This window comes from Telopea speciosissima, chromosome 4, assembly GCF_018873765.1.
Source record: "Telopea speciosissima isolate NSW1024214 ecotype Mountain lineage chromosome 4, Tspe_v1, whole genome shotgun sequence".
Taxonomy (NCBI): domain Eukaryota; kingdom Viridiplantae; phylum Streptophyta; class Magnoliopsida; order Proteales; family Proteaceae; genus Telopea; species Telopea speciosissima.
The window spans coordinates 64105789-64129801 of record NC_057919.1 but is presented as its reverse complement, the minus strand read 5'-3'; the positions used below and the strand labels follow the sequence as shown (position 1 = coordinate 64129801).

At 38.4% G+C, this 24013-nt stretch overlaps 2 protein-coding genes across 3 annotated transcripts in view; both read right to left on the bottom strand.

The window, feature by feature from the left end:
• Nucleotides 1-383: 383 nt before the first annotated feature.
• Nucleotides 384-24013, bottom strand: part of LOC122658173 (adenylosuccinate lyase-like) — a 45834-nt gene continuing 22204 nt past the window's right edge. The window contains exons 6-10 of one of the 2 annotated variants that reach the window (XM_043853082.1): nucleotides 14340-14456; nucleotides 14112-14255; nucleotides 13614-13715; nucleotides 13113-13181; nucleotides 12188-12406 (exon numbers count right to left, since the gene is read on the bottom strand). In XM_043853082.1, coding sequence (XP_043709017.1) covers nucleotides 12188-12406; nucleotides 13113-13181; nucleotides 13614-13715; nucleotides 14112-14255; nucleotides 14340-14456 — 651 coding nt within the window. Of the gene's footprint in view, nucleotides 395-12187; nucleotides 12407-13112; nucleotides 13182-13547; nucleotides 13716-14111; nucleotides 14256-14339; nucleotides 14457-24013 lie in introns of those variants that run through there. The other variant, XM_043853084.1, reaches the window with a different exon arrangement.
• On the bottom strand, nucleotides 1817-7889 carry LOC122658174 (probable anion transporter 4, chloroplastic). Its single transcript, XM_043853085.1, has 9 exons — nucleotides 7359-7889; nucleotides 6335-6561; nucleotides 5832-6204; nucleotides 5636-5680; nucleotides 5375-5521; nucleotides 4176-4313; nucleotides 4049-4082; nucleotides 2684-2863; nucleotides 1817-2089 (listed from the first exon to the last, which is right to left on the bottom strand). The coding sequence occupies exons 1-9, from the start codon at nucleotides 7818-7820 to the stop codon at nucleotides 2082-2084; spliced, it is 1614 nt and encodes a 537-aa protein (XP_043709020.1). The 5' UTR covers nucleotides 7821-7889; the 3' UTR covers nucleotides 1817-2081.

The window sequence follows — 24013 nt, the reverse complement described above, 5'->3', positions numbered from 1 at the left end:
CTTTGGCCTCGCGCGTGATTCCTTAGCACTTACAGAATGCCAGCTCCTGTCCTGTGGAGAGATGGATAGATGACTAGTGGGAGTTATAGGGGGTAAGGAATGTTAGGTGTAGTGTGGAAGATAAAAATGAAAAAATGGGCATTTCTGCAACCATTGTTCAAACCTTGAAAAAGCTCCTACCATTCTCTCCACTCTCTTATGATTTGGAAAAATTATTGGAAAGATTTAGTTGATGGGTGTGTATCGATCACCGTCGATATTAATACCGATGTCAATATATATATGGAACATATCGGATTAGATTGTTGGGCAGTTATGAAGCAGTACGTAGTTAACAAAGTTCGATGTCCTAGATTTTTATTCGATGTTGTATACCCATCCTCTTTACTTTGCCCTAATTATATGTTACTTCCCTCGACTTTCACTTTGCCTTAATTACATATTCCTCTCCTCTACTTTAGGGAAAGTTGAGGACAGGAATGTAAAATTAGGGCAAAGTATAGGGTAAGGGATGTAAATTTCTCTTTTTATTATTAAAATGTTATCTCTTCTAAGATCCATGCAACCAACTCCATTAAATTGGGACAAGACAAAGTTGTGTTGTTGTTACATCAATTAGATTAAACCCTTTTATCCCTTGAAGTTAGGAATATTGTCTTCTCAATGGATCCTTATAAAGCCCTGGACTGGATGGACCTTCTATATGCATCTTTCAAAATTTTGTCTTTTATACATAATGATCTATTTTTGCTAGTTTTTTTTATTTTTTTTTAATAATTGCACTCGTCCCCTATGATCAATAAGTTTTGTTTTTATCACCATGATCCCAAAACAACAAAATACTTTTGAAGTAGACCATTTTAGGCCTATTAGCTTATATAATTAGTGTGTAAAATCATATCCAAAGTTTTAGCTAATAGTAATAAACTTATTTTTTTTCTTATTGAAAAAGAGTAATAAACTTTTTTTGAATAGATTTATAATCATGAATTTTCTTGTCAATTAGGTTCAGCAACTGAAGCTGAAGGGAGTTAAAGAAGGAATCAAAGATGGAACAGCAAAAAGGAATCCACGGTATAGAAATTTGGAAAGATTCAGTTCAGCTAGTACGATGGTTATATACTGATCACATTGTGGAATGACTTGGTCTATGTTTGATTTATTAACAAAAATTCAGTTCTAAAATATTCATGATCTGTAGAAATTTAAAAAGTGTAAAGGGTGCTTGTTAGTGTTGCTCACAATAGAACAGTATTAGCTAGGTCTTTTTTCACATTTGTGCCATAAGGTACCCTTCCATTCCCTTCCCTTCCCCTCCCCCCTTGTAGTGGTCAAAAAAAAAATTCTCTTGCAGCTGAAGTTAAAGTCCCATTAGGCAGTTAGTTAGGATAGAACAAAAATAAACTTGGACCACCTTTTCAGACTAGCAAACATGAATTAAACTTGAAGCTCTTCCATTCGAATCTATTCTTGAATCCATATATTTTAATATTCTTCACCGAACTTCAACATATGATTGATCATAAAATCAAGAAAGATTTCCTTAGCAGGGTTAGGGTATAATCCAACATCTACTCAGTTAGGGTCTTTGGTTCACTTCATACACAGGGTTGGATAATTCAACACCTTCAAGGAACTTTGGCAGCCAAGATTGGGGAACTTAATAGTTGACCATAAATCCTTTTCTCTAATGTGTGCATGAAGCCCTGCAAAGAGAAAATTTACTTGAAAATTATTTGCACCATTCCATGCCCTGGAAATGATAATTTACATTTTAAATTTTACTGAGACAATTTAACCAGGTGTTAAATTCCTTGAGACATTATTTTCACAATTTCATGCCCTCACGCTACTTATGATCACACAGGTAATAAATTCCTCGTCCTCGTAGAACTTGCTGGCTTCTAAACAGCCCTCCTCAATGCAGCTACTACTGGATATCTTTCTTTAGTCACCAATATCTTGCAAAGGGTATTTCCAAATATCCACTCAGACAATTAGAATGCATGTATAGAGTCTTAATTCTAAGCCCGTAGCATGTACATTCTCTCAAACATTAGAGGTTACCTGTTGAATCTGGTTCAGGAAACTGGCAACACAAATATGTTAAATGCAAATATTTGGAAAAGATAAGAAAGAAACATCATATTTTATGTAAACTTCAAAATGAAACAATATTTTCTAACCCAGACAAGAGAATGACAAGGCAAATCAGACCAAATAGATATATCATAGCATAATATCTACCAACACCATGGATATGGTTAATGACTGCCCTATTAAGCTTCTGAAGCTTGCTTGCTAAGATCAGTGAATATTGATAGGATTGGGCCAGGAACAGAACCAGGTGCAATGGTGGATTGGTTAGGATCTTGGTTCAGGTTCAGGAGAGGAAACCAGTCAGCAAAGCCCAACCGAATTATCGACCAGGATTTTGAAAATGTACCAAATCTGGGACAGGAAAGCCAATGGCATTATCCAGCTTCACATAACAGAAAACCCATTTTCGTTATCAAGCAAGTTCTGTCACGCATCACGCCAATGATGTATGAACAGTTGGTTGGCACGTGGGGCCAGAAATTGCTGCCACTGTTTGAAGACATCTTCATCCACAGGCTAGGCAAGTAATCATTGAGCCAGTTCATGATGAATAATAACTATTTATCACGTTCAAGTTACTGACCAGTTTCATCAAAATTGACTTGCTCTCCAGTAGCAAAGATGTCCCAGAAAATAGCACTAAGAAAATATAGGAATGCAGTAAAAATCAGGAATCCACGAAAAGAACCCATGAGCTCGACAAAGAAACCAGCTCCAACAGTTCCCACAATTGCTGCCAATGTCCCAGCAGTATTCGACATCCCTGAAACAAAGAAGAAAAAATGTTGTTGTTGTCATTACACATAAATTTCTTCTAATGCAGAAGTGCAAAACCAATTGTTTTACAAGGCCCTGGAACATCACTAAACTTGATAGAAAAAGCATAATTGCAGTTTACAGGTATCTTATTCTTAACTTAGTTATTTTGCCCAAACATGGATAGATAGAGCAACAGAAAAAAAACATGAGGTAATATTGTGACACAAGACAGTCCATTTTCTGATGAGAACATCTAAAGTATCCATTTAATTAAACAAAGGATGCAGAGTGGTGCATCCCAGATACAAGTAGGGGCTGCGCAAAGCAGCGGAAGAGCCTTTTGGTCCACATAATTTGATAAGAATATGATTCAGAATCACTTAAACAAACCAATTTTGTGCTAAAAGATTACTGTTACTCATTTAGTAATAAAACGCAAACTCCATATGCACCATGGATAACATGCAATTGGGTGGCCGAGGCATTTCATCAGCAAATGCAAACATACTTACCAGAGAGAGAGAGAGAGACTTTATAGGATGGTTGGGGTCCAAACTTGGAATCCATCTGATTTACATTTGATCAGGTGGATATGAGCAGGCAACATGGGAACAAAATGCTTTATCTCCTAGACCCAATCCCAACAACTGATAGGAATACAAACGTCCAATGAAAATAATGCAATTTGAATTTTTTATCAAGTGTCACATATCATAGTTGGAACTTATCCTACAAATAGAGGAAAAACATGAGTGACTCAATTCAACTAAGCCTCAGCCAAACTAAACTTGTTTCTCCATTTAACTCTATTTAAAATCATGTTTGCCGTTAACCCAAGGCCGTCCATATCTTTTCTTACCATGTCCTCACAGTGTCTCGCTGTTTCATTTTTAGCCTGACCCTAGTTTTTTCATCTCCTTTAATCTGCAACATATAACTCCTTACCGGGAACTCAAAGGCTTTTGTGTGCATGCTCAAACCAACCCAAATGACTCTCCCTCAACTATCACCTACCAGAACCACTCCTAAAACCGTAGTAAACTGAATAAAATTTCAATTCTTACCATCCCAAGAAAAAATATCTAATTAGAATAACCTAGTTTATGTGTGTGTGTGGTGTGTGTGTGTCTTCAAAGATACATAAGATTGATTACATAAAATATGTAATGAAATGGATGATGAAGAGTACCATGTAGAACACCAGCATACTGTGGGGAAATCTCCTGGCCACATGGAAAGGCAGGGGAAAGATTAGAAAAATGAAAAATCCAGTGATGCCTTCTTGCTACAACTAAAATGATTTCGAAACAACAAACCTGAAAGTTCACGAGGAAACCAGAATGTCCAAAAGATTTCAAACCAACAGCTACTGCAAGCCAAGCAGATGCAACAGATGGATTTTTCGCTGCATTTAGACCAAGGAGTGCAATCCCCGGACCAAAAAATCCAATTGACTGTGTAAAGGCAACGAATTGTTACTAATTATGTTAAGCTCAATAAGCATGTGGATGAATAGAATGAAAATTGATAATAGAGGATGACTAAAATCTCAGCATCTAAGTTTCCAAGCATTAGACCAATCTTTCCAACCACCATACTAACTAGTAAGCATCTCATCATACATAAGAGAAAAGTAAATAAACATAAATAAATAGAAGAGAAATAGAACAAAGACAAAAACAAAAAATATTCTGCCAAGAAGAGTTGCTACAAATCATGTTGAGATCTTACCATTAAAAAGAGAGAGAGAGAGAGAAGGATCAACCAATGTATCTGCATGGGGAATAAAGAAACCTTCTCTAAGGCATCATAGTTCCTCATGACAAGTTTCCTCATAAATTAACCTTCAAAATTGCATAAAGGTATCAATTCCTCTCTCTCATTGGAAGTTCCGTTGAAAATTTTCTTTTCAAAAGGATTTACAAAATAAAGGCTCCATGTCTTTTTGTAAATTATGGATAATAATTTCCACAAAACATGTGATATCTAAACAAAATTGCACCCTATTATTTCAAAGGATCTGGATGCCAATTCCAGTGAATCAGCTACAGCCCTATCCATTTAGGGAACCGACTAATAAAGCAATTCTTTGTCCAGAAGGAATGTCATTTTCCAAATTTGATGATGATCTAATAAAGTAATTCCTTGTTTCCTTTTCCTTCTTTTCTAGCTGCCATTTAGTATGGAAAAGGCTTGGATGCACTTAGTACTTCTCTTCTTTTGGCATCTTATCCATATAAATATACTGTGCCAATCATGTTAAGATCATACTCCTGTTTTAGATGCAAATTATGATCCAGGTTTACTTTTCATTAGGAAGATGTCCGCAACTTATGCATGTGATCCACAATGAGAACGGTGATGCATTAATGCCCTATGCAGATCTTTGAGCTCTGTAAAAATGATTTTTTATGTGTTGCTTTTCGTCCAGAATATCACTTGAAGAAAGCATAATAAGAATGATATCTAGCCTTTCGCTCACATACAAGATTGATGAAATAGACGGATGACACACCTGCATGACTTTACGAGTAAAAGTGACACTTGTACCATTGCGTATCAACATGTCTGACCAATCACCAGCCAAATATCCAAAAATTGCCATCATAGTCCATGGCACTGCACTAAACCATGCTGCATGTTTGAGATCAACATGATAAATCTGTTACAGAGTGTGGGCATCTAATAATTAGTTCTCTTTACAATTGCATATTTAGGTTGACATCATCCCACATGGATTATAATTTACTTTAGAAATTAACTCTTAGAGACTTACAGTGTTGAAGTAAATGGGCATCCATGAGAGAAGAAGAAAGTATCCCTGCATATGCAGTCAGCAATAAGTAATATCGCACTGATCCTTGATATGTGCGCATGTTTGTACTCGTGTGTGTGTGTGTGTGTGAGAGAGAGAGAGAGAGAGAGAGAGAGGTTTCTGTGTACAATTAGTAATAGAGCTACATTTACATTACCCAGCTGTGCATAGCATTTGCAGAAATTACAGTCCAGGTTGGTAGCTTTGAAAGTAAGCGCCTGAATGGAGGGATCACTTTGGTTGTCTTAGATTTCTTCTCTGTAGATGGTATTGAAGAAGTTTTCCTCATACTCCGTATGTACTCTAACTCAGATTTTGATATTTGAGGATGGCGCTCAGGTGTACTTGATGTTGCAGACAGCCAAACCAAAACCCAAAGAAATCCAGATAGTCCAAATATTACAAAAGGTCCAAATACACCACCCTTTGACATGAGGATTGGAGAAAGCAATAGTCCAATCACATTTCCAAGTTGGAATCCAGCCATTGCAATTCCAACAGCACGGGATCTTTCTGTTTGAGGGAACCACCTAAAAGAGAAGTCAGTTCAAACAGTTCAAAATCGGTCCCAGAAATACCATAAGAGCTAACATATCAAGAGATAAATTATATCATTAAATCGTGGAATCTTCAAAGAAAGAATGTGAAATATTCCAATACCTTGCAATCATATTGTTCATGCTAGGAAGAGCCACACCTTCAGCAATGCCAAGAAGAACTCGTGTTGCAAGTAAAGCCAATAAAGAAGTTTCTGCAGCCCAAGGAGTAAGAAACGTAGCCAGGGACCACAGAGCCACACCCCATGCCATGACTACTTTACCACCATAATAATCCACCAGTGCACCCCCAGCAATTGGTGACATTAGGTATCCCCATAGGAAAGCTGACTGCAATTAGTAGTCGGTGAAAAATCAGGAAATAATGAACAGAAGCTAAGAAGGGTTTTTTTTTTCTCTTTTAATTAATGATGAAAATTTTATTACTAATACCAAACAGTACAATACAAAATGTTTGACCTGTGGACATGGCAATCTCAATAATCACTCAGAAAAGAACCACAGGGTTTTCTTTTTGTTTGAAAGAAACACAGCATATCAGAAGCACTGTATATAAATCTAGCCTTAGCTATTCTCTGTTTGGCTCTCATCAGGAAAAGAGCTCTGAAACCTATTGCTAATCAGCAAAGGACTTGCAATCTCTCTCAGTTGTATGATGATGCCGAATATAGACAGTTAGCCTCAGCATCTCAGCAGTAGTGACTAGTGATCAAGTCCTATAATTTTATAAAATGGAAAAAATTTACAAGATTACAGCCTTAAACTGTTGAACCAATAAAGGCCACAAAACATTGAGAAACAATAATTATAATGGTAATACATTTAACACTAGCCAATCTTTAACTCCATTAGTCTATATACTATCAGATAAAGACATCCGGCAGAACGTGCCAATCAATTGTTAATGAGAGAGAACTACTCCACCCTTTGACTTTGAGTAATCACACACCAACCAAGACGAGAGTGGGTAAATGGCACTTGAGCATAACAGTTGACTGAAAATCAAACCCAGCCCTAATTTAAAAACTAAGAAAGTATTGAGATAAGCCCACCAAGAACAAGATAACATTACCAATTTAAATTTAAAGAAAGAGTAGATTGGGGATAATTAAATCTCGGAAACATACCTGAACTACACCAGTAAAAGATCTGGTCCATCCGTGAGCCAAGGACAAGGGGACAATCGCCACAGACATTACAACTCGATCTGCATTACAGAGAGATAAAGCCAGGCCGAGCATCGCAACCACCTTAACTCTTTCCGACGTGACGAATTCAAAAAAATTTGGCGCCTGTAATTCGTTCTCGTTCGACCACGAACTGCACCGAAATGATTGAGCATCGTGTGAAAAAGCCCTAGTAGATCTGGGTGAGCTTGAGCTGGAACGAAGCTCAACTGTATCTTCCCGAAGTCGAATTCTCAGAGGACCCCATGAGGGGAGATTCTTCGAGAATTTTGCCTTGGATGACGTCGGAGAAAACGAAGAAAACTGAGAGGTTCTCGGTTGAAGCTGATTCTGATGTCTTATGACGTTCCGGGAGCTCGAAGAACAAAGAATTAATCGATTGCAAGGACATCCAGAACTCATGCTGTGCTCTCCAGGCCCAGAGAACGACAATGATTTTAATGAACAAGAAAAGTGAAACTACATAATGGCTACAGCCTACAGCAGCTTGGGAGTTACTCCAAAGTCACTAGAAATAGTAGACCCGAAAGATTATAATATATGTGTAACATTCATGGTTCGTAATCTCGGATTGGATCGGATCGGATCGGATTCGTATCGGCCTACACTGATCATGACCCATCCTACCTGGTATTAGTGGATCGTTCTTTGGATCGGTCAACTCGGTCGGATCACATAAATCTCGGGATCGATTGATTCACCTGGATGGGATCCATATCACCCATGATTTTCCTATTTACTTTTAATTTTCATAATTTTTTTCTTGGGAAGTAGTTTTCTATACGGGAGTGTGGCCTACGCCATTACTCCCATGTGTCTCTCTCTCCTCCTTAAAACAAGGGGGCAGGGGTGTCTTTTCACATGGGAGGAGAGACATAGATTCATGGGAGTGCTGGCATAGGCCACACTCTCTGACAGAGATCTTTTTTCCTTTTTTTTTTTTTGCTATTTTCTAACTGATGAAACCAATCCAGCAAAATTCGATTTATGGTCCCTTTTTTTTCGTTATCAATTTTGACCGATCCAGATCGGATATTTAGACCCACTTAACTGTGGATCTCATTCTCGTTGAAACTCTCCAATCTGATATTATGGTATCGGTATAGAATTTACTTACTTCCTCAAGTAATATTGACAATAAAAGATCAATCATGAATGAAAATTCATCCAAACTCTAGCACTAGAGATTAGGTCACATCTCTATAGATAGACTCAAAATGTTAGTGAGTAATGAAGTCCTAGAGACTCTAGACTCAATTGATTTTAGAACATGTGTGGACTGCATTAAAGGAAAGCAAACCAACAAGTCCTAGAAAGGAACTGGGCGTAGCACTGAAACTCTAGATATTATACATATTGATATATGTGGACCATTTGTCACACCCTGTCTGAATGGTCAAAGATTCTTCATTACATTTATCGATGATCATACTCGGTAAGGGTATTCATGGACCATTTGTTGTACCCTGTCTGAATGGTCAAAGATACTTCATTACATTTATCGATGACCATATTAGGAATTTTTATCCACTGCTGTAACTGGAGCGCTGCTATGGGCATCGTGCGGCGCAGCAGTGGCCATGTATGCACAACGGGCCCCACTATGCATACATGGCCGTTGTTGTGCCACAATGCGCACAGCAACGCTCCAGTTACAGCAACGGATAAAGGTCCTAGATACATGTATCTCTATCTTATGGATCATAAAGATGAGACACTTGATGTCTTTAAGATCTATAAAACAGAAGTAGAGAAATAGACTGAAAAGGTCATAAAGATGGTAAGATCAGACAGATGAGGTGATTATGGAAGGTACACATAACTTAGACAGAGACCATGCCCATTTGCCCAATATCTTACTGAGTAAGGTATAGTATCTCAATATACCATGCCTAGGTCTCCAGACCAAAATGACGTAGTTGAAAGAAGAAACCAGACGCTTATGGATATGGTAAGAAATATGACCAGTAACTTCAACCTTCTTTTGACCCTGTGGAGTAAAGCCTCAAAAGCAGCTGTGCATATATTGAATATGGTACTATCGAAAACAATTCCAAAGACTCCTTATCAATTTGGACTGGATGGAAATCTAGCTTAAGGCATACACGTGTATGAGGTTGTCTAGTTGAAATTAGGATGTACAACCCACATGAAAGGAAGTTGGACCTTAAGAAAGTCAGTGATTTTTTCATTGGCTATCTAAATAGGTCTAAGGGTCATAAGTTTTTTTTGTTCATATCACTTGCTTACTATTGCAGAATCTACGAATGCCAAATTTCTAGAGGATGACAATAACAGTGGAAATTCGAAATTACAAAACATTCAGTTTCATGAACAACCAATTCAGGCTCCGTCTCCTGCACAAGAAAGTGGAGGAATCATTCCTCCAATCATTGTTATATGGGTTCATTATCAAGTGAACCAGCACATCATGACAATGTGGTTGTTACTGAACCTTTTGTTGCTGAACCTATTATTCAACCTCCTATTGTAGAAAATGAGGATGTAGAAATTGAACAACAAAATTAAGATCCTAAAGAATTAGAAAACTTGTAATTTCTTCTAATTTCATCAAAATTATGAGGTTGATGATAGATTTGAAGCAGATCCAACATCATTCTCACACATCATGAGCTGTAGATATTCTATTTTATGGAATTCTCACACATCATGAGCTGTAGATATTCCATTTTATGGCTTAACACCATGAAGGATGAAATGAATTCTATGGCAAAGAATCAAGTTTGTGATCTTCTTGAGCTATCAGAAGAAGCCATCCATGTGGGATCTAAATGGATTTATAAACCAAAAGAGACTCTACTGGTAATATTGAGACATACAAAGGCCGACTTGTGGCGAAAAGGTTTAATTAGAAAGAAGACATTGATTATAAACCAAATAAAGAGAATCTCATAAATGTTTTATTTAGTATAACAACCCTTGATCAAAATGGACTCTAAACATAATCCAAACTGAATCCAATGTTGTTCGATCTATCTTTATACTTTTTTCAAACAAACCCAGTGGAAAAAAAAAAAAAGAATAAAAAAAAGGGAACAATTGTGACTATTTGAGGAGCAACTTGAAAAAGATTCAAAAAAAGAGACAAAACTTGCAACAAAAGGCCCAATATTACGAACTCTCGACCCTCCACCTCCATCGCCACCACACGTGTCTGATTAATACATTCAACGATCTTACTTGGATGGCTAAACTAGTGTTCTCAAATACAGCATTTTATGTAATTTAGTACAAGCAGAATAAAGACTTCTATTAATATGGATTCCACTAGTGTTATTGTTCCTTCTTAGTAGCAAAAAAAAAAAAACTTTTTGACTCAAAAATACTAATAAAAACATTGTCAAACACCCCCTAGTAAGTTACAAACGAACAAAGTCTAGGATGGAAACAAAGAAGGAAGTTTTGATATCAACCCAAAGGCTGAAGATAAAACAATTTGCTACCCAAATGTGGGTTTGAAGCACGGATATGTTCAACTAAATCACAGAATCATTTCCCCTCTATCCACTCACCTATGTATTGTTTTTTCATAACTAACAGCAAGCACCTAATTTCAAAAATTGCGAAAATTATACTTTACAACATGAATCCAAGCTCTGCGAGTGAAAATGCCACCCATATCAGATTGATGTTAGCATGACAAACCCACATAAGAAATTAACAGTCCTTTATTTGTTGTTCTTCCTGTTAATCTGTTAATCTATTTGTTTCCTAGCGGGTGGTGCTCTGAGCCTCTGACCATCTATCAAAATCAAGCTGCTGCATCTTCAAGTCTCACATATGTTGAGGGAAGATGCATCAATACAGGTAGTGTAGACAAGTGAAATCAGATTGAGGCCTCGAAACCGTAGCTATTAAAATGATGCATCTTTTTTACACTAAAATAAATGGATCATCCTCAGTTTAAGCTGACCAGTGATTTCTTCTTACAGGACGAACTCCAACATTGGCAATGAAATTAGGTAATAAATTACAACAACTTAAAAAAGGAAAACAAACAGAGAGTGAGAGAGAGAGAGATGTAAAACAAAGCCTTTGTCCACAAGGGAAGGTTTAGACTTTAGAGAAAAAACCAGCAAGGTATACCTCCTATAAGACAGTTTTATCAGCTTGAAGTGCCTACTGAGCTTCTCTGCTGGTGGCTGGTGCCAAGAAGGTACACACATGAATTAACGATCCCTGTGCAAATAAAAGCACTAATTGAACCTTGGGTATTTAGCACTTTTGTTTCCTGCAAACGGTAGCCGTTGTTGTTGTGCACCAAGGATTCTGAAGCATGATTCTAAAAACCAGAGTAAACCAACTGCTTGATCTAAGAAAATCAGAATACCTAGTTGGATAACAGTTATCCCAATTTGGTGTCAGGAGAGTTTTCACATCCAGACACCACTTTCTGTCAGAACACCTTATGTCATTTCCACAAAAGTACTTAATGAAACTAAATTAAATCATCTGAAGATTCAACATGTCTATATTGTCACCACTAAACTACGAAAACAAAAATCCACCAATTTAACTACTCACAGGAGCCATGTATAATCCTTCTCATTTAACAAAAAAAAGTTATTCATCTTATGAGGGTACTTTCCTTTTTCTTTTCCCATGACCTATCACTGAACCTCCAACAACTGTTTTATCAATTAGTGAAGGAATATATGGAAATATTGAGTACTATTACAAAATGTGCAAGCAGCCTGTAAAATTGCGGTTTCTGATTATAACGTCTCTAATGGTGTATAACTGCCAATTTATAGGACCTTACTCCCATTTACCACATCCGCTCTAGCCAATTCCACTGCTGCTCCAACATAGGTATGAGGAGTAAGCTTCAATAGATAAGACTTCGCTTCCTCAGGCAATTCCAACCCTTCAATGAACTCTTGTATACTTTCTTTGTTAACTGCCCTTCCTCTGGTTAGGTCCTTCAGCTTCTCATAAGGCTCTGGAATGCCGTATCTTCGCATGACCTAGACACAAGAAATAGTAATTCATGAGATACTCAAGAATGGGTAGAATGACCATTGGACAAAATATGAGAAACTGGAGAAACCTAATAATTCACCTGATTCCTGATGTGTCAAAGTTAAACTCTTCCAACTATTCACAGAATTTACACAATAAGGATATGCAAGGCTCGTAATATGAATAGCCATCTCCTCTGAATGTACTAAACCATGGTATATAGATGTAAAGCTGGGGCATACCACTCAAAGGATCCCGCATTTCCAACAGTGAGATCTTCTAGGGCAAACTTTGCATAAATACATCATGGCCGATTAACAATAGGAGCAACAGCTACAAAATTCTATCAGTTTTGGATAATTATGCTTCAGGACCATCAACTTAATGTCTTACTGAATAACCAATAAGAGGCATATAGATTGTAAAGCTTGAACTAACGTGAATAATGCTTACACTCAGGACTAGTGGACTACCCTGAATGTACATAACAATACTTACCAGCTCTCGTGTATGAATGTTGATCATAATACTCATTTGCATTTGTACCTATACCTCACATAGGAACTAGTAGAAACACTGGAACATCGTGCAGGAAATGTGCACATTGCATCACATTCTAGAAACAGACTTCTAATAAGGTGCACCAAACATTTTGAGTAACATGTATTATGAAAAAAATATATATTTTAGAAAAGAATATGAAATGCTTACTGTCTGTATTGGTTCGGCAAGCACCTCCCATGTCTGGTTTAAATCTTCACTTAAGCAAGCTTCATTTACCTGAAATCCAGATCAAATTGGTTAACTGAGATAATTCAGTTTAGAATCTGAGTGTTATGTACCAGATATTTAACTGGCACAAAAAATGAAATCTGAATGGCGACCCTCACATGATCCACCATCCATTTAAATTTACCCAATTCAAAATTTCATGGAGATACTAACAGGGCAATTCTTGAAGTAAATTGATCAAACAATAGCCTCACAGATGATTCCAATTATTGCAAGTTCAACGACCCATGAAAAAATTGTCAAATCCAAAGTCTCAAGAAGTAGGAAAAACATTAATTTAATCCACAACTGGGATCATTATGAGTAATGTATGAAAACACTATTATTGTAAGCAAAGTAGTTTGCAACCAACACAAGAAGCTTCTAGAATGATGTACAGTGTAGAGGAAAGCACCATAAGATCTTGCATTTATAGCTTACCTGAAGTTTGGTAATTCCCTGCAGTGCACTTCTGTAGGCAAGAAGAGAATGCCCCAGTCCCACACCCACATTCCTCAGGACTGTTGAATCAGTCAGATCACGCTGCATACAACATTGAATAGCAAGCAAACTGTTATTTAGAAACAGTAAGAGCAATTATTTTTTTTATCTTCAAAAGATGCTAAAATGACTCAGCAGCTGTATCAACAGCCAAGGAGTAAAAGGCACTCCTTGCACTTGACTCATACAGGCTGTACAAAGATGCTCCATACGATTAGCATTTGGTGAGCAGGGGAGGGGGAACAATCGCTTGCAAGCATGGAATTTGCAATATGCATTCTTGAAATGTCCTAAAACTTTCACAATCTTCAATTGATATGCTCAAGAAGACAATACTTAAGAGGCTCTTCAAGGTTACAACTTTCAACCAACATCTAGGAGAATGAAGAAGAGTTAATGAGAGGTGGGGTGGGGGGAGGAAACCAATTAAGTTATTACCTGCCAGCGTGAAATAGATAATTTCATGCTTAGTTGGGAAAGAACTCCATGAGCCACTCCCAGATTACCCTCACTATTTTCAAAATCAATACGATTCACTTTGTGAGGCATAGTCGAGGATCCGATCTCACCAGCCTTGGTTATCTGAAAAGTCATATCCAAGGATATACCATGAGGTATAGTTGAAGATTCAACAACAACAACAACAATAACAACACCATGACTCACCTGCTTAAAGTAACCTAAGGATATATATCCCCATATATCCTTGTCGAAATCCATCAAGATAGTGTTGAACCGGTTTATTGCATGGAAAAGTCTTGCCATGTAGTCATGAGATTCAATCTGCATATAAAATACTCAGCAATCACAACTAAAATCAGCATAAATAGATGAGGACTCCAAGCTAAAGGTAAATGCATGAATATGCCTGCAAGAAAACAAGGTCAACAAATAATGAATAGATTCCAGGTTGCTATCAACATGTCATGCTCCAGCTACAACGTAACATTTGTATCTTGAGTATTCCATCACTATATCAATTGAAAATACCTTCCACTAAAGCAACGATTGAATCTGGGGACTTGGTACTTGCATTTTGTTTGATGAATACGAGCTAAATTTATTACTCACACAGTAGAAACTTCTTGGCCTGGCACAAGACTGTTTGGAAGCCTAGACCGAGATGAACCAGGTCCAAATCTAGTTCCGGTCCAGTAGGATATTAGTTTCCTTGTTTGAGTTGTTTTCAAGTTTCCTTACTGGAGTCAATACCAGTTTTAGGAGAGTACTTATATGCAATTGTATTTATCGATTAACGAGGATTGAATATTGGAATGAAATTTTGATTGGACTTGCTGCCAACGATTGGCCGTGCGGTTTCTTCTCCCTTCCTCTTTTCCCTCAACCCAGTCCTCCTTCCTTGCGATTCTGAACCTTCTCTCAGGTGCTCTCTCTTATCTCTTCTTTCTTCCTTTCGTCTGTTAAATCTTCTTTCTTTCATTCTCCTGTTTCTCATTCTTCTTTCTTCCCTTCTCCTGTTTCTCATTTTTCTTTCCTTTTTCAATTTGTGTTATTTCTCCTGTTGTTGATAATACTATTGGGTTGAGAGACAAAAATTCAGACCTCGATTAAACCTTCACGTTCGACTGAGGTTTGGAAGTTTGTTTCCCTCCCAAGGAGACCAAATCCCTAAACTCTTGGCTCCTACAAATCCCTCTGCTGACAAAATCAAGTCTGGAACCTCAGCTGGCCCCATTTTACCGCCAGGTGAAGTTTCAAAATTCTCTTGTCAATTTTTGGGCTTCAGATTTGATCGCTTGTTGGGTTGATTTCATGGCCCAGTGGGTTAGGAATCCTCCATTAAAATTTCAGATTAAACTGAACTTGGTTGGGGAAGATCTCTCAATCCGAAATCAATACTGTTTCACTGCGCTTCCTATTCTATTGAGAGTTTGAAGAAGCCTAAGTTAGCAATTTACAACTAAAGCCCTCTTCTCCCTGATTTTACCAAATAACCCTCATCTCTTAAAGCAAGTCAATTTTATTCCCATTCTTATTTAAAATTTCAGAAAGCCCTCCACTTCAAAGATTTAATTCCAGTTTGGCCCTTTCACTTGTTACTTTACATTTAGGGCGCTGAACTATTCCCGAAATCACAAAAATGACATTATCCTTGATTAATTGAGTTTTATCATTCAAGGTGGGCCCAGAGCAACCCAAGAGGAGGGTTCTGGAACCCTAGTTGCATTATTTGGTATCAAAGCCTAACCTGGCCATGGATAATGTTATAATTATCAGAAACTAGTTAATCAGACTAGAGGCATAGGAAGAAGAAAGAAGAAAAGAAGGAATCCATGCAAATCCCAATGAAGGAAGGGACCTGTGGTAGAACTAAATGTTCTATCGCAGGTCAGCCACAGCTATATTAATAACAAATTAATAAATACTGTTAGGACAGAACTGTTCCTACATAAACCGACATAACGAAAAGCTGAAATAAACAAAGGTAAAAAGACCTATCTGCCATTATAAACGCCTATTTCAACACTCCCCCTCAAGCTGGAGCATATATATCACCCATGCTAAGCTTGTTACAACAAGACCGAAAACCAGGAGCAAATAAGGACTTCGTGAACACATCAGCAATCTTACCAAATGAAGTGACAAACGGTGTCTCAACCAATTTCTTCAAGACGGTGCTGCGAACAAAGTCACAATTCACCTCTATATGGTTAGTCCTCTCATGAAAGACCAGATTACTAGCAATATAGATGGCTGCCTGGTTGTCACAAAATATCTTCATAGGGGTTGGAATTGGAAACCCCATCTCAAGTAGGAGAGATCTAATCCACATCAACTCTGCAATGGTATAGGCCATAGCTCTATACTCTGCTTCAACACTAGATTTGGCAATTGTGGTCTGTTTCTTGCTTCGCCACATAACCAGATTTCCTCCAACAAAAGTACAATACCCTGTAGTAGACCGACGGTCACTAGCCGAACCTGCCCAATCTGCATCTGAGTAGGCAACAAGCTCCATATGTTTATTTGGGCAATAAATTAGCCGCTTCCCGGGGGCTCCTTTCAAATACCAAAGAACCTGAATGGCTGCATCCCAATGAGACTTACAAGGGGATTGCATAAACTGGCTGAGAACCCCAACAACATTAGATATGTCTGGTCTAGTGACTGTCAAGTATAACAACTTTCCAACTAAGCTTTTGTAGGAGTGAACGTCCTTAAGACCCTCACCATCATCAGAGCCAAACTAGTGACTGTCAAGTATATCAGAGCACTCCTACTCAGATTAGAGTTTCTCATCGATTTTCTACTGATCTCTCTTTTTCAATTTCCCCTTGTGGTGTGCAGCCACCCATAGCTGCTCCTACTTGCAATAATTAATGGAGTGATTTTATTACTACCTACCTGCTACTAGTTGCTGATTGGATGTCTACATCAACCACAATCACTGTTGCAAGGATTGATCTCCAGAGAAAACCTTGACAACTATCGATCTCATATGAGAAGCTGGTTGTTGAAGCTCTGATACCATGTTATAATATCAGAAACTAGTTAATCAGACTAGAGGCATACGAAGAAGAAGAGAAGGAATGCATGCAAATCCCAATGGAGGGACCTGCGGGTTAGAACTGAATGGTCTATCGCAGGTCAGCCACAGCCATATTAATAACAAATTAATAAATACTGTTTGGACAGAACTGCCCCTACATAAACCGACATAATGAAAAGCTGAAATAAACAAAGGTAAAAAGATCTATCTGCCCTTATAAACACATATTTCAACAGATAGCTATGTTTTCAAGACCAGAGTTCGCTTGCCCAATGGAAGAACTGTTGTTTTCTTTATAGATGAAGGAAGAAGTGGGAATTTTGTTTCACAGTCCGTGGTGGAGATGTTGTCTTGTCTCAAACAAATGAAGCCAATGTATTCATCAAATTTTTTATTTTGCAATATTTTGATGGTGCTTATAGTGAGTTGTTCGATTCTACCAAAGACATCATTAAAGTTGGTCAATAATGGTTGGAAGCGCGAAAGGGTGTAGTTGATCACAATAGAAATTTGTGTTCCATAAAGCCTTCACATATATGACAGATGTTTCTTTTTTTAAGGACTAGTTGACGAAATATACTTAAATCCAAAAGAGACAACACCAACAATCTAGCCACAAAAACAGCAAGTAACGGCAAAGGAAGACAAGAAGATCGTTCATGACATGGATACAACTCAACCTGTTCAACCCTGATATTCACAGGTCGACACTGAGAGGGGGTGAATCATGGTCACAAAATTTCTCAAAAACATTCCCAACAAATGTTGTAACTCATCCTTGGTATTTCCAACAACGATGGCATTGTATCAATCAACAGTGACGCAAACACAATGTCGTATGCACTTCCACCTCGTCACCACAAAGTAGTCAAGTCCACCAGATAGTGAACACCTATCCTGTCATCACCATGGCACTCCAATATATCCAAACAAATGCAAACCACAAGAACACTAAATATAACATGGTTCGGCGGTGTGCCTACATCCACAGATAATGGTCTAACCAAACTCAGTGTTTACTCATACAAGTGATTTTTAATTGCAAACTACAGCTCAAGAACACCCTATCCTACTTCAACACTTGTCTGCACAAGTGCAAGGACAACAATCCCGTTTGGTGTATTTCAGCCGCAACAACGACTTAGGAACACCGTCCTGCTTCAACCATTAACACAGCAAAGGCAAGGACTACAATCCCAAACCCTAGACAAGCCCCAACTTGCTCGGTTTACAATGAAAGATCAATAGAAATCAAATTCCCCCAATTACGTTCATGGTCTAAGTTTATCAACATTAACCAAACACTAGAACAATAAAAATAGGACTTACGAATGCAGATTACCTCAACCTGTGTAATCCTGTTGACGACTTTCTTCCCTAACGCGTAAGAACCAAACCCAATGCGCAACCTTCTTCAATGCAATCCTCTCAATCACCAAAACCTTCCAACATAAAAAATTAGGGTTTTGGAATCATAGAATACCTCTCCCTAGGTATTTCCACACTTAGCAACCTAGGGGTGGCAAAAAATCCCGGCTAGGGCTTGGGCCCTGTTTTTCAGCCCGCAGGGTGGGCATGGGCTTAATCCTTTCCTGGCCATAGCAGGGCCGGACCGGGCCTGGGTTGATGCCTCAGATTGAGCCCGACCCTGCCCAGCTTGGCCCTATAATGCATATGCACGGCCCTGATTGACCCTGAATATATAATTACTTAATTACAATTACAATTCAGGGTCCATCAGGGCCGGGTCGGGCCAGGCTAGGGTAAACCCTGGCAAGTCGGGCCTGGGTCAAGTGTTTTTTCTGCCCTGGCAGGGCCGAGCTGGGCTTGGGCAAACTTTAAGACCCCTAGGGTTGGGATGGGGTTTTAGGATGTCTGGCCCAGCCTGGTCCGTTGATCCCCCTATCAGCAGTGTCTCCGGAGGCAAATTAGTATGTTGCACGCTGATCAAGAAAATCACCATTTAAGCATTCTCTGTGAAAATCGCAGTCTTTATAAATATTTTCTCGTTTTTCTCTACACTAGTGAAACCCTGCGATCTAGGAGCAATTCTATAATTTCTGGACGATTAGATGGTGGCATGATAGTTATACGTGCCACGAGTTGGGCAGGTCAGATTCTAACCGTCCAATCTTCATTACAAAAGGCGAGCGATATTATGCTTCGGATGAGAATATTCTCATCAGATTTCATCGGGGAGAATATGATGCAATTATATAGAATCTATGTGCCGATTTCTGTATACATGCATAACACGGTACCATTAGTTAGACGGTTTGACATTGTGAATCGTGGCATACCGTAGTCAATACACACCACCATTCAGGATGCTGTTGGAGGAATCTTTTGTCCACATATCGTGTGTGTTAGCTACACGATATCAGCCCTTGTTTCTCTGTGTGTTGTCGTACCAATTCTTGGTACACCAAACCAATATCGAGGCACGCGATAGAATCTTTTGCGTCATTATCGATATGTGCCTTTGCGTGCCTTCATCTAACCCACAATTCCAGCATCTGACGACATGGCCTAATCTGGATTGCATAAAGCCATAAATACTGATTCAGTGAATAGTAAAACACCAGAACTTGATCAACCCGACCAACCAATGTCCCAAAACAGAATCTATCACGCTTCATGAGGTTTTACCTTGAATTTTGAGCCAAGGACAGAAATAGAAAACGTGCGGAATGCTGTGACATACTGGAATACACATCTATTTTTAGGAAAAACTTTTAGTAGCTACCTTAAAGTCGTCCACACTCTCCCAATTTGCTACATTTCTGTGCAGTCACATGGGAATTGTCATAACCCCTCCATCCGAGATCTGAATAACGCGAAACCACTTGCGTTGGAACCACGACTCAACGAACTACAAGTTTCATGTAGAACTTTTCCCATGTCTGCCACTAAGCCTTCCAAAATTCGCTCTGAACATGCTGCTACTGCGTGAAGCTATGAATTTGCAACTTTTAATGTACAAGGCATTCACCTGCTACTTCCTCCTCATACCAAACCCTGTGTAAGCACATAATACACTGTGATATGATGCCAATGCATGCCATATGAGTCTGGAAACATCTGCAACATTGCCAAACCCTGTTTGCACCAAAATTGATCTATCTCCTCTGCGAACTCACTATCTATCACTGTTGGAGCTGCCACAACACCTTTGCATCACCCAGACACATCCAGAATGCCACACAACTTGCCAACAATGACAGCCCATGATCCAGTTGACCAACAAACCTCCTTGTGAAGAACATGAGGTTGTGGCCCTTGTGGGTGAAGAGAACAAAGACTGCTGCAGTAGTGGACATTCTACCTATGATTTTGTTATTCCACATATTTCAAGACGAGGATGTGCCATCAGTGCTTCATCTTCTAAACCTGGTTCATGAAAATGGAGTGGAGCATGAGACATTCTTCACAGCTCTCCTATTTCAATTATCCTTGATTAATTGAGTTCTACGATCTATCATTCAGGGTAGACCCATAGCGACCCAGGAGTAGGGTGATTTTGGACCCCCCCGTTTCATTAATTGCACTCCACAACAGTTTGGTGAATAGATTCAGGAATATTTTACTTTCATGGGGCATATTGACAGCAACGGAAATATTAATTATAGTTAAAATGTGAAAGATGGTTGTCTCAAGTGAAAACCTTCAAGAAAAAGAGGTTGCCACCTTGGGATGAACAGAGTACAACCCCAGGAAGAACATTCTAGTGTATTGAAACCCCTTTTCCCAATAGGTTACTTTCCCACCAGCATTTAGTTGCCATACTCAGCAAGAGTTTTTCCGTGCATGCCTGTGCTGATGTGTGAGTGTATGTGCCCGAGAGAGAGAGTATTCAGCTACCAGAAAGAAGAGGAAAAGAGGCTCCTGTGGTAGCTTGAAGATCAGGGCCAATTCTTGTCCTGCATTTCATGGTTTGAACCCAGTTTTCTGGTTCAACTGAGCCTGTCATTCAATAGATGGCTCAGTCCAATGGTGGGTCTAGTTTGGGAGTTTTAATTTGATTATTTTATTGTCATTAGCTGGCTGGAATAGTAGTTACTTGATTCATATTTCTTCTTGATTTAGGTTGTTTGGTTAGACTAGAATACTTCCAAACACAGCCTTTCCTATTCTGTTTGGGTTTATTTCTTTCTTTATTTCAAGAGTTTGTGTCAGTTTAGAAGTACCCCATAACAGTAGGTTGATGGGAAAGAGTTGGGGTTAGATTGAGTCCAATTTTGAGTTTTGTTTTTAGAATTTTATTAGTATAAGGCTTAGCCTCCCCCACAATTTGATGAATATAAATGGTTTTCAGCCCTTCAGTACTGTGAGATTCAGAACTCTGTTTCACTGTGAGATGCAGTGAAGCCTTAATAGGATTCCAATGAAGGCTAATGGGATTCTAACCTAGGGTTTGGTGGGATTCCTGATTCATACCTTCTCTTCTATTCTATGTTCTTTTTCCATTGGTTACAGGTCATAACTCTCTATTCCTTTCCTGTGCATGCTATTTCTTCTTAAATAATTACTAATCTATTCACCTCAAAAAAATAATTACTATTTTGATTTTTTGCCTTCCCGATCCATTCTTCTTCTATTTCAGTTCTGGCTATCAGTTCTAAGTCCTGGTTTATTTTCTGGTTTTTAAATCAGAAATTCAGAACTTGCCATCGAATTCTTGAGTCCTATTGCTAGTCTGTTTCTAAAAACTGTAAAATCTGGTTCTGATTTCATATTCGATTTATGGTTCTTTACTAGAAAAAATATATCCTGAAGAACTGTATAATCAATGGGTTTATTTATACCAAAGAAGTAAACAAAGAACTTCAGTAAGGAATTTTTTAAATAGAATTGAAACCCTAGACAAAGGATTTCTTACTCTAGATGTACTTGGAAAAAAAATTCGAGTATGTAACGGGCTCACTTCCTGACAACCCAGCCCACAAAAGGAAATGGACAGGCATTAACAAAAGCTGAAGCCTGGGCGCATCAAGCCCGGGTCTAGTCCGTGGGCATTTTCATGCTCAAAATTCGATGAACGATGAAAATGAATGCAGGTGGGTGGGTCGGTCTAGGGAGAAGGAGTCGGAAAAGAAGACTGGTTAGTAGTAGGGACTTGGTTTGTTCTTTGGTTATTTACCGTAATCGGCTAGATCTACAGAAGCTGTTACGGAATTGAGATTAGTTTATCATATTAATTCAGTTTCAAAATTCTAAATTGATTCTTTAAATTTGAATATTGAAATTCTGTTCTTCCTGGAGTTTCGGTTTCCTTGTTCAAGTACGATTTTTGAATGGTTCAGAATCTGATCCGACTTTGCAGAAATGTTCTCCAGCACATAAAAATCCTTCAACCAGACTTATAGACCAATCATATCTGTTTTGAAGTTGTTTCTGAATATTCTCCTCAAAACTGATTTTGTTTCTTTAACTGTGAATCTGGTTTTCATCAGTTTTCTAAGACCCTAATCTTTAAGTGGTCAGAATCCCATTAGAGATATATTGATGCAGCTCCAAGGAAGGAAGAAGAAGAAGAGGCCCTGAACTTAGGGTTTGAATAGGGAGCCATAGATTAGGATTTATTATTTTCCATACTTAGTTTATTTTCTTGTTTTTATATTGAACCGGTTTAGAATTGGTTGCATCCAATTGGTTCAATGGGTCTAATTTAAGTGAAGTGTTCCTATTGGTTAATAGGTTCTTATATCCTATTGGCTAATATGGAATCTACTTTAAATTTGTTGTTTTTAAGTTAGATTCTTTTATTTTAAGTTAGTAGGGGTAGTTAGGACATTTAGTGTTTTAATTTAATTAAGTTAGATTAGAACTCTCCCTTCCACGATTTTAGAAGGAAGAGATATTAAGTTGTACTAGGATTTGGCTTAGGCCTTTATTATAAATAAAGTAGATCGTGGAGGGCTCTCCCATAGATTATTTGAATTTAAAAAACAGATTTCGTGGCTGCCATTGCTGCTGTTCCTTGCTCCCCTGTGTGAGTGTGCATCCTTGTAGACTTCAAGGTGGAAGGGTGGGTGGATTCCTGCGACTCTTTATGCCGTGACGGCTGGGAGGATCTCTCTTCAAAGGTGGTTTCATCCTTCAAACATTCAAGCTACTACCGGTAGATTCCAGTGTGAGTTTGAATTTTAATTTTCTGTTTTTATCTTTCCTTCCCTTCCCCTTTTCTTTTTCTGTTTTATTTTCATAAACCATAGGAGGATCTCAGTTCTGTCCAGATCTGTTTATCCATCAGAAATCATCCAAACTTTGACCACAGCCTCCCCTCACAGTCCCCTAAACTCGATTCTAAGCCCAGCCCTATCCATCCATCTAAACCCTAGCTTTAGTGATTTCCCTAATTTCTTAAAAATCGAAACCCTAACCCTAATTCTGCAGGAATTTTAAACTGAACCAAATCCTTTTTTTTTTATATCATAATAGTCCCCTAAACGTGCATATTAAAACCATATAAGACCCATTCCCAAATTCCCATCCTAAACCCTAGAATTAACCTAAAACCTAGGCTGTCCATGTGAACCAGCAGCCCCTTTTGCTATTTATTCTGTTATCTGGCTCCTAGTAGGTCTCCTACCTATCTAGGACTACATTATTTGGTATTAGAGCCATGGATGAACATGGCAATCCGGTGCTGCCACAACCACCCGACCCTATGGCAGCAATGTTTGAGCTGTTTCAGAAATTTACTGCTGACCAGAAGACCTTGTTTGAGGACTTTAGAGCTGAACAGAGAGTTATGGCTGAGAGGCTGCAAGTAATTGAGCATAGACAGCCTACACTTAATGGGGACAGCAATGTACCCATAGAAGAA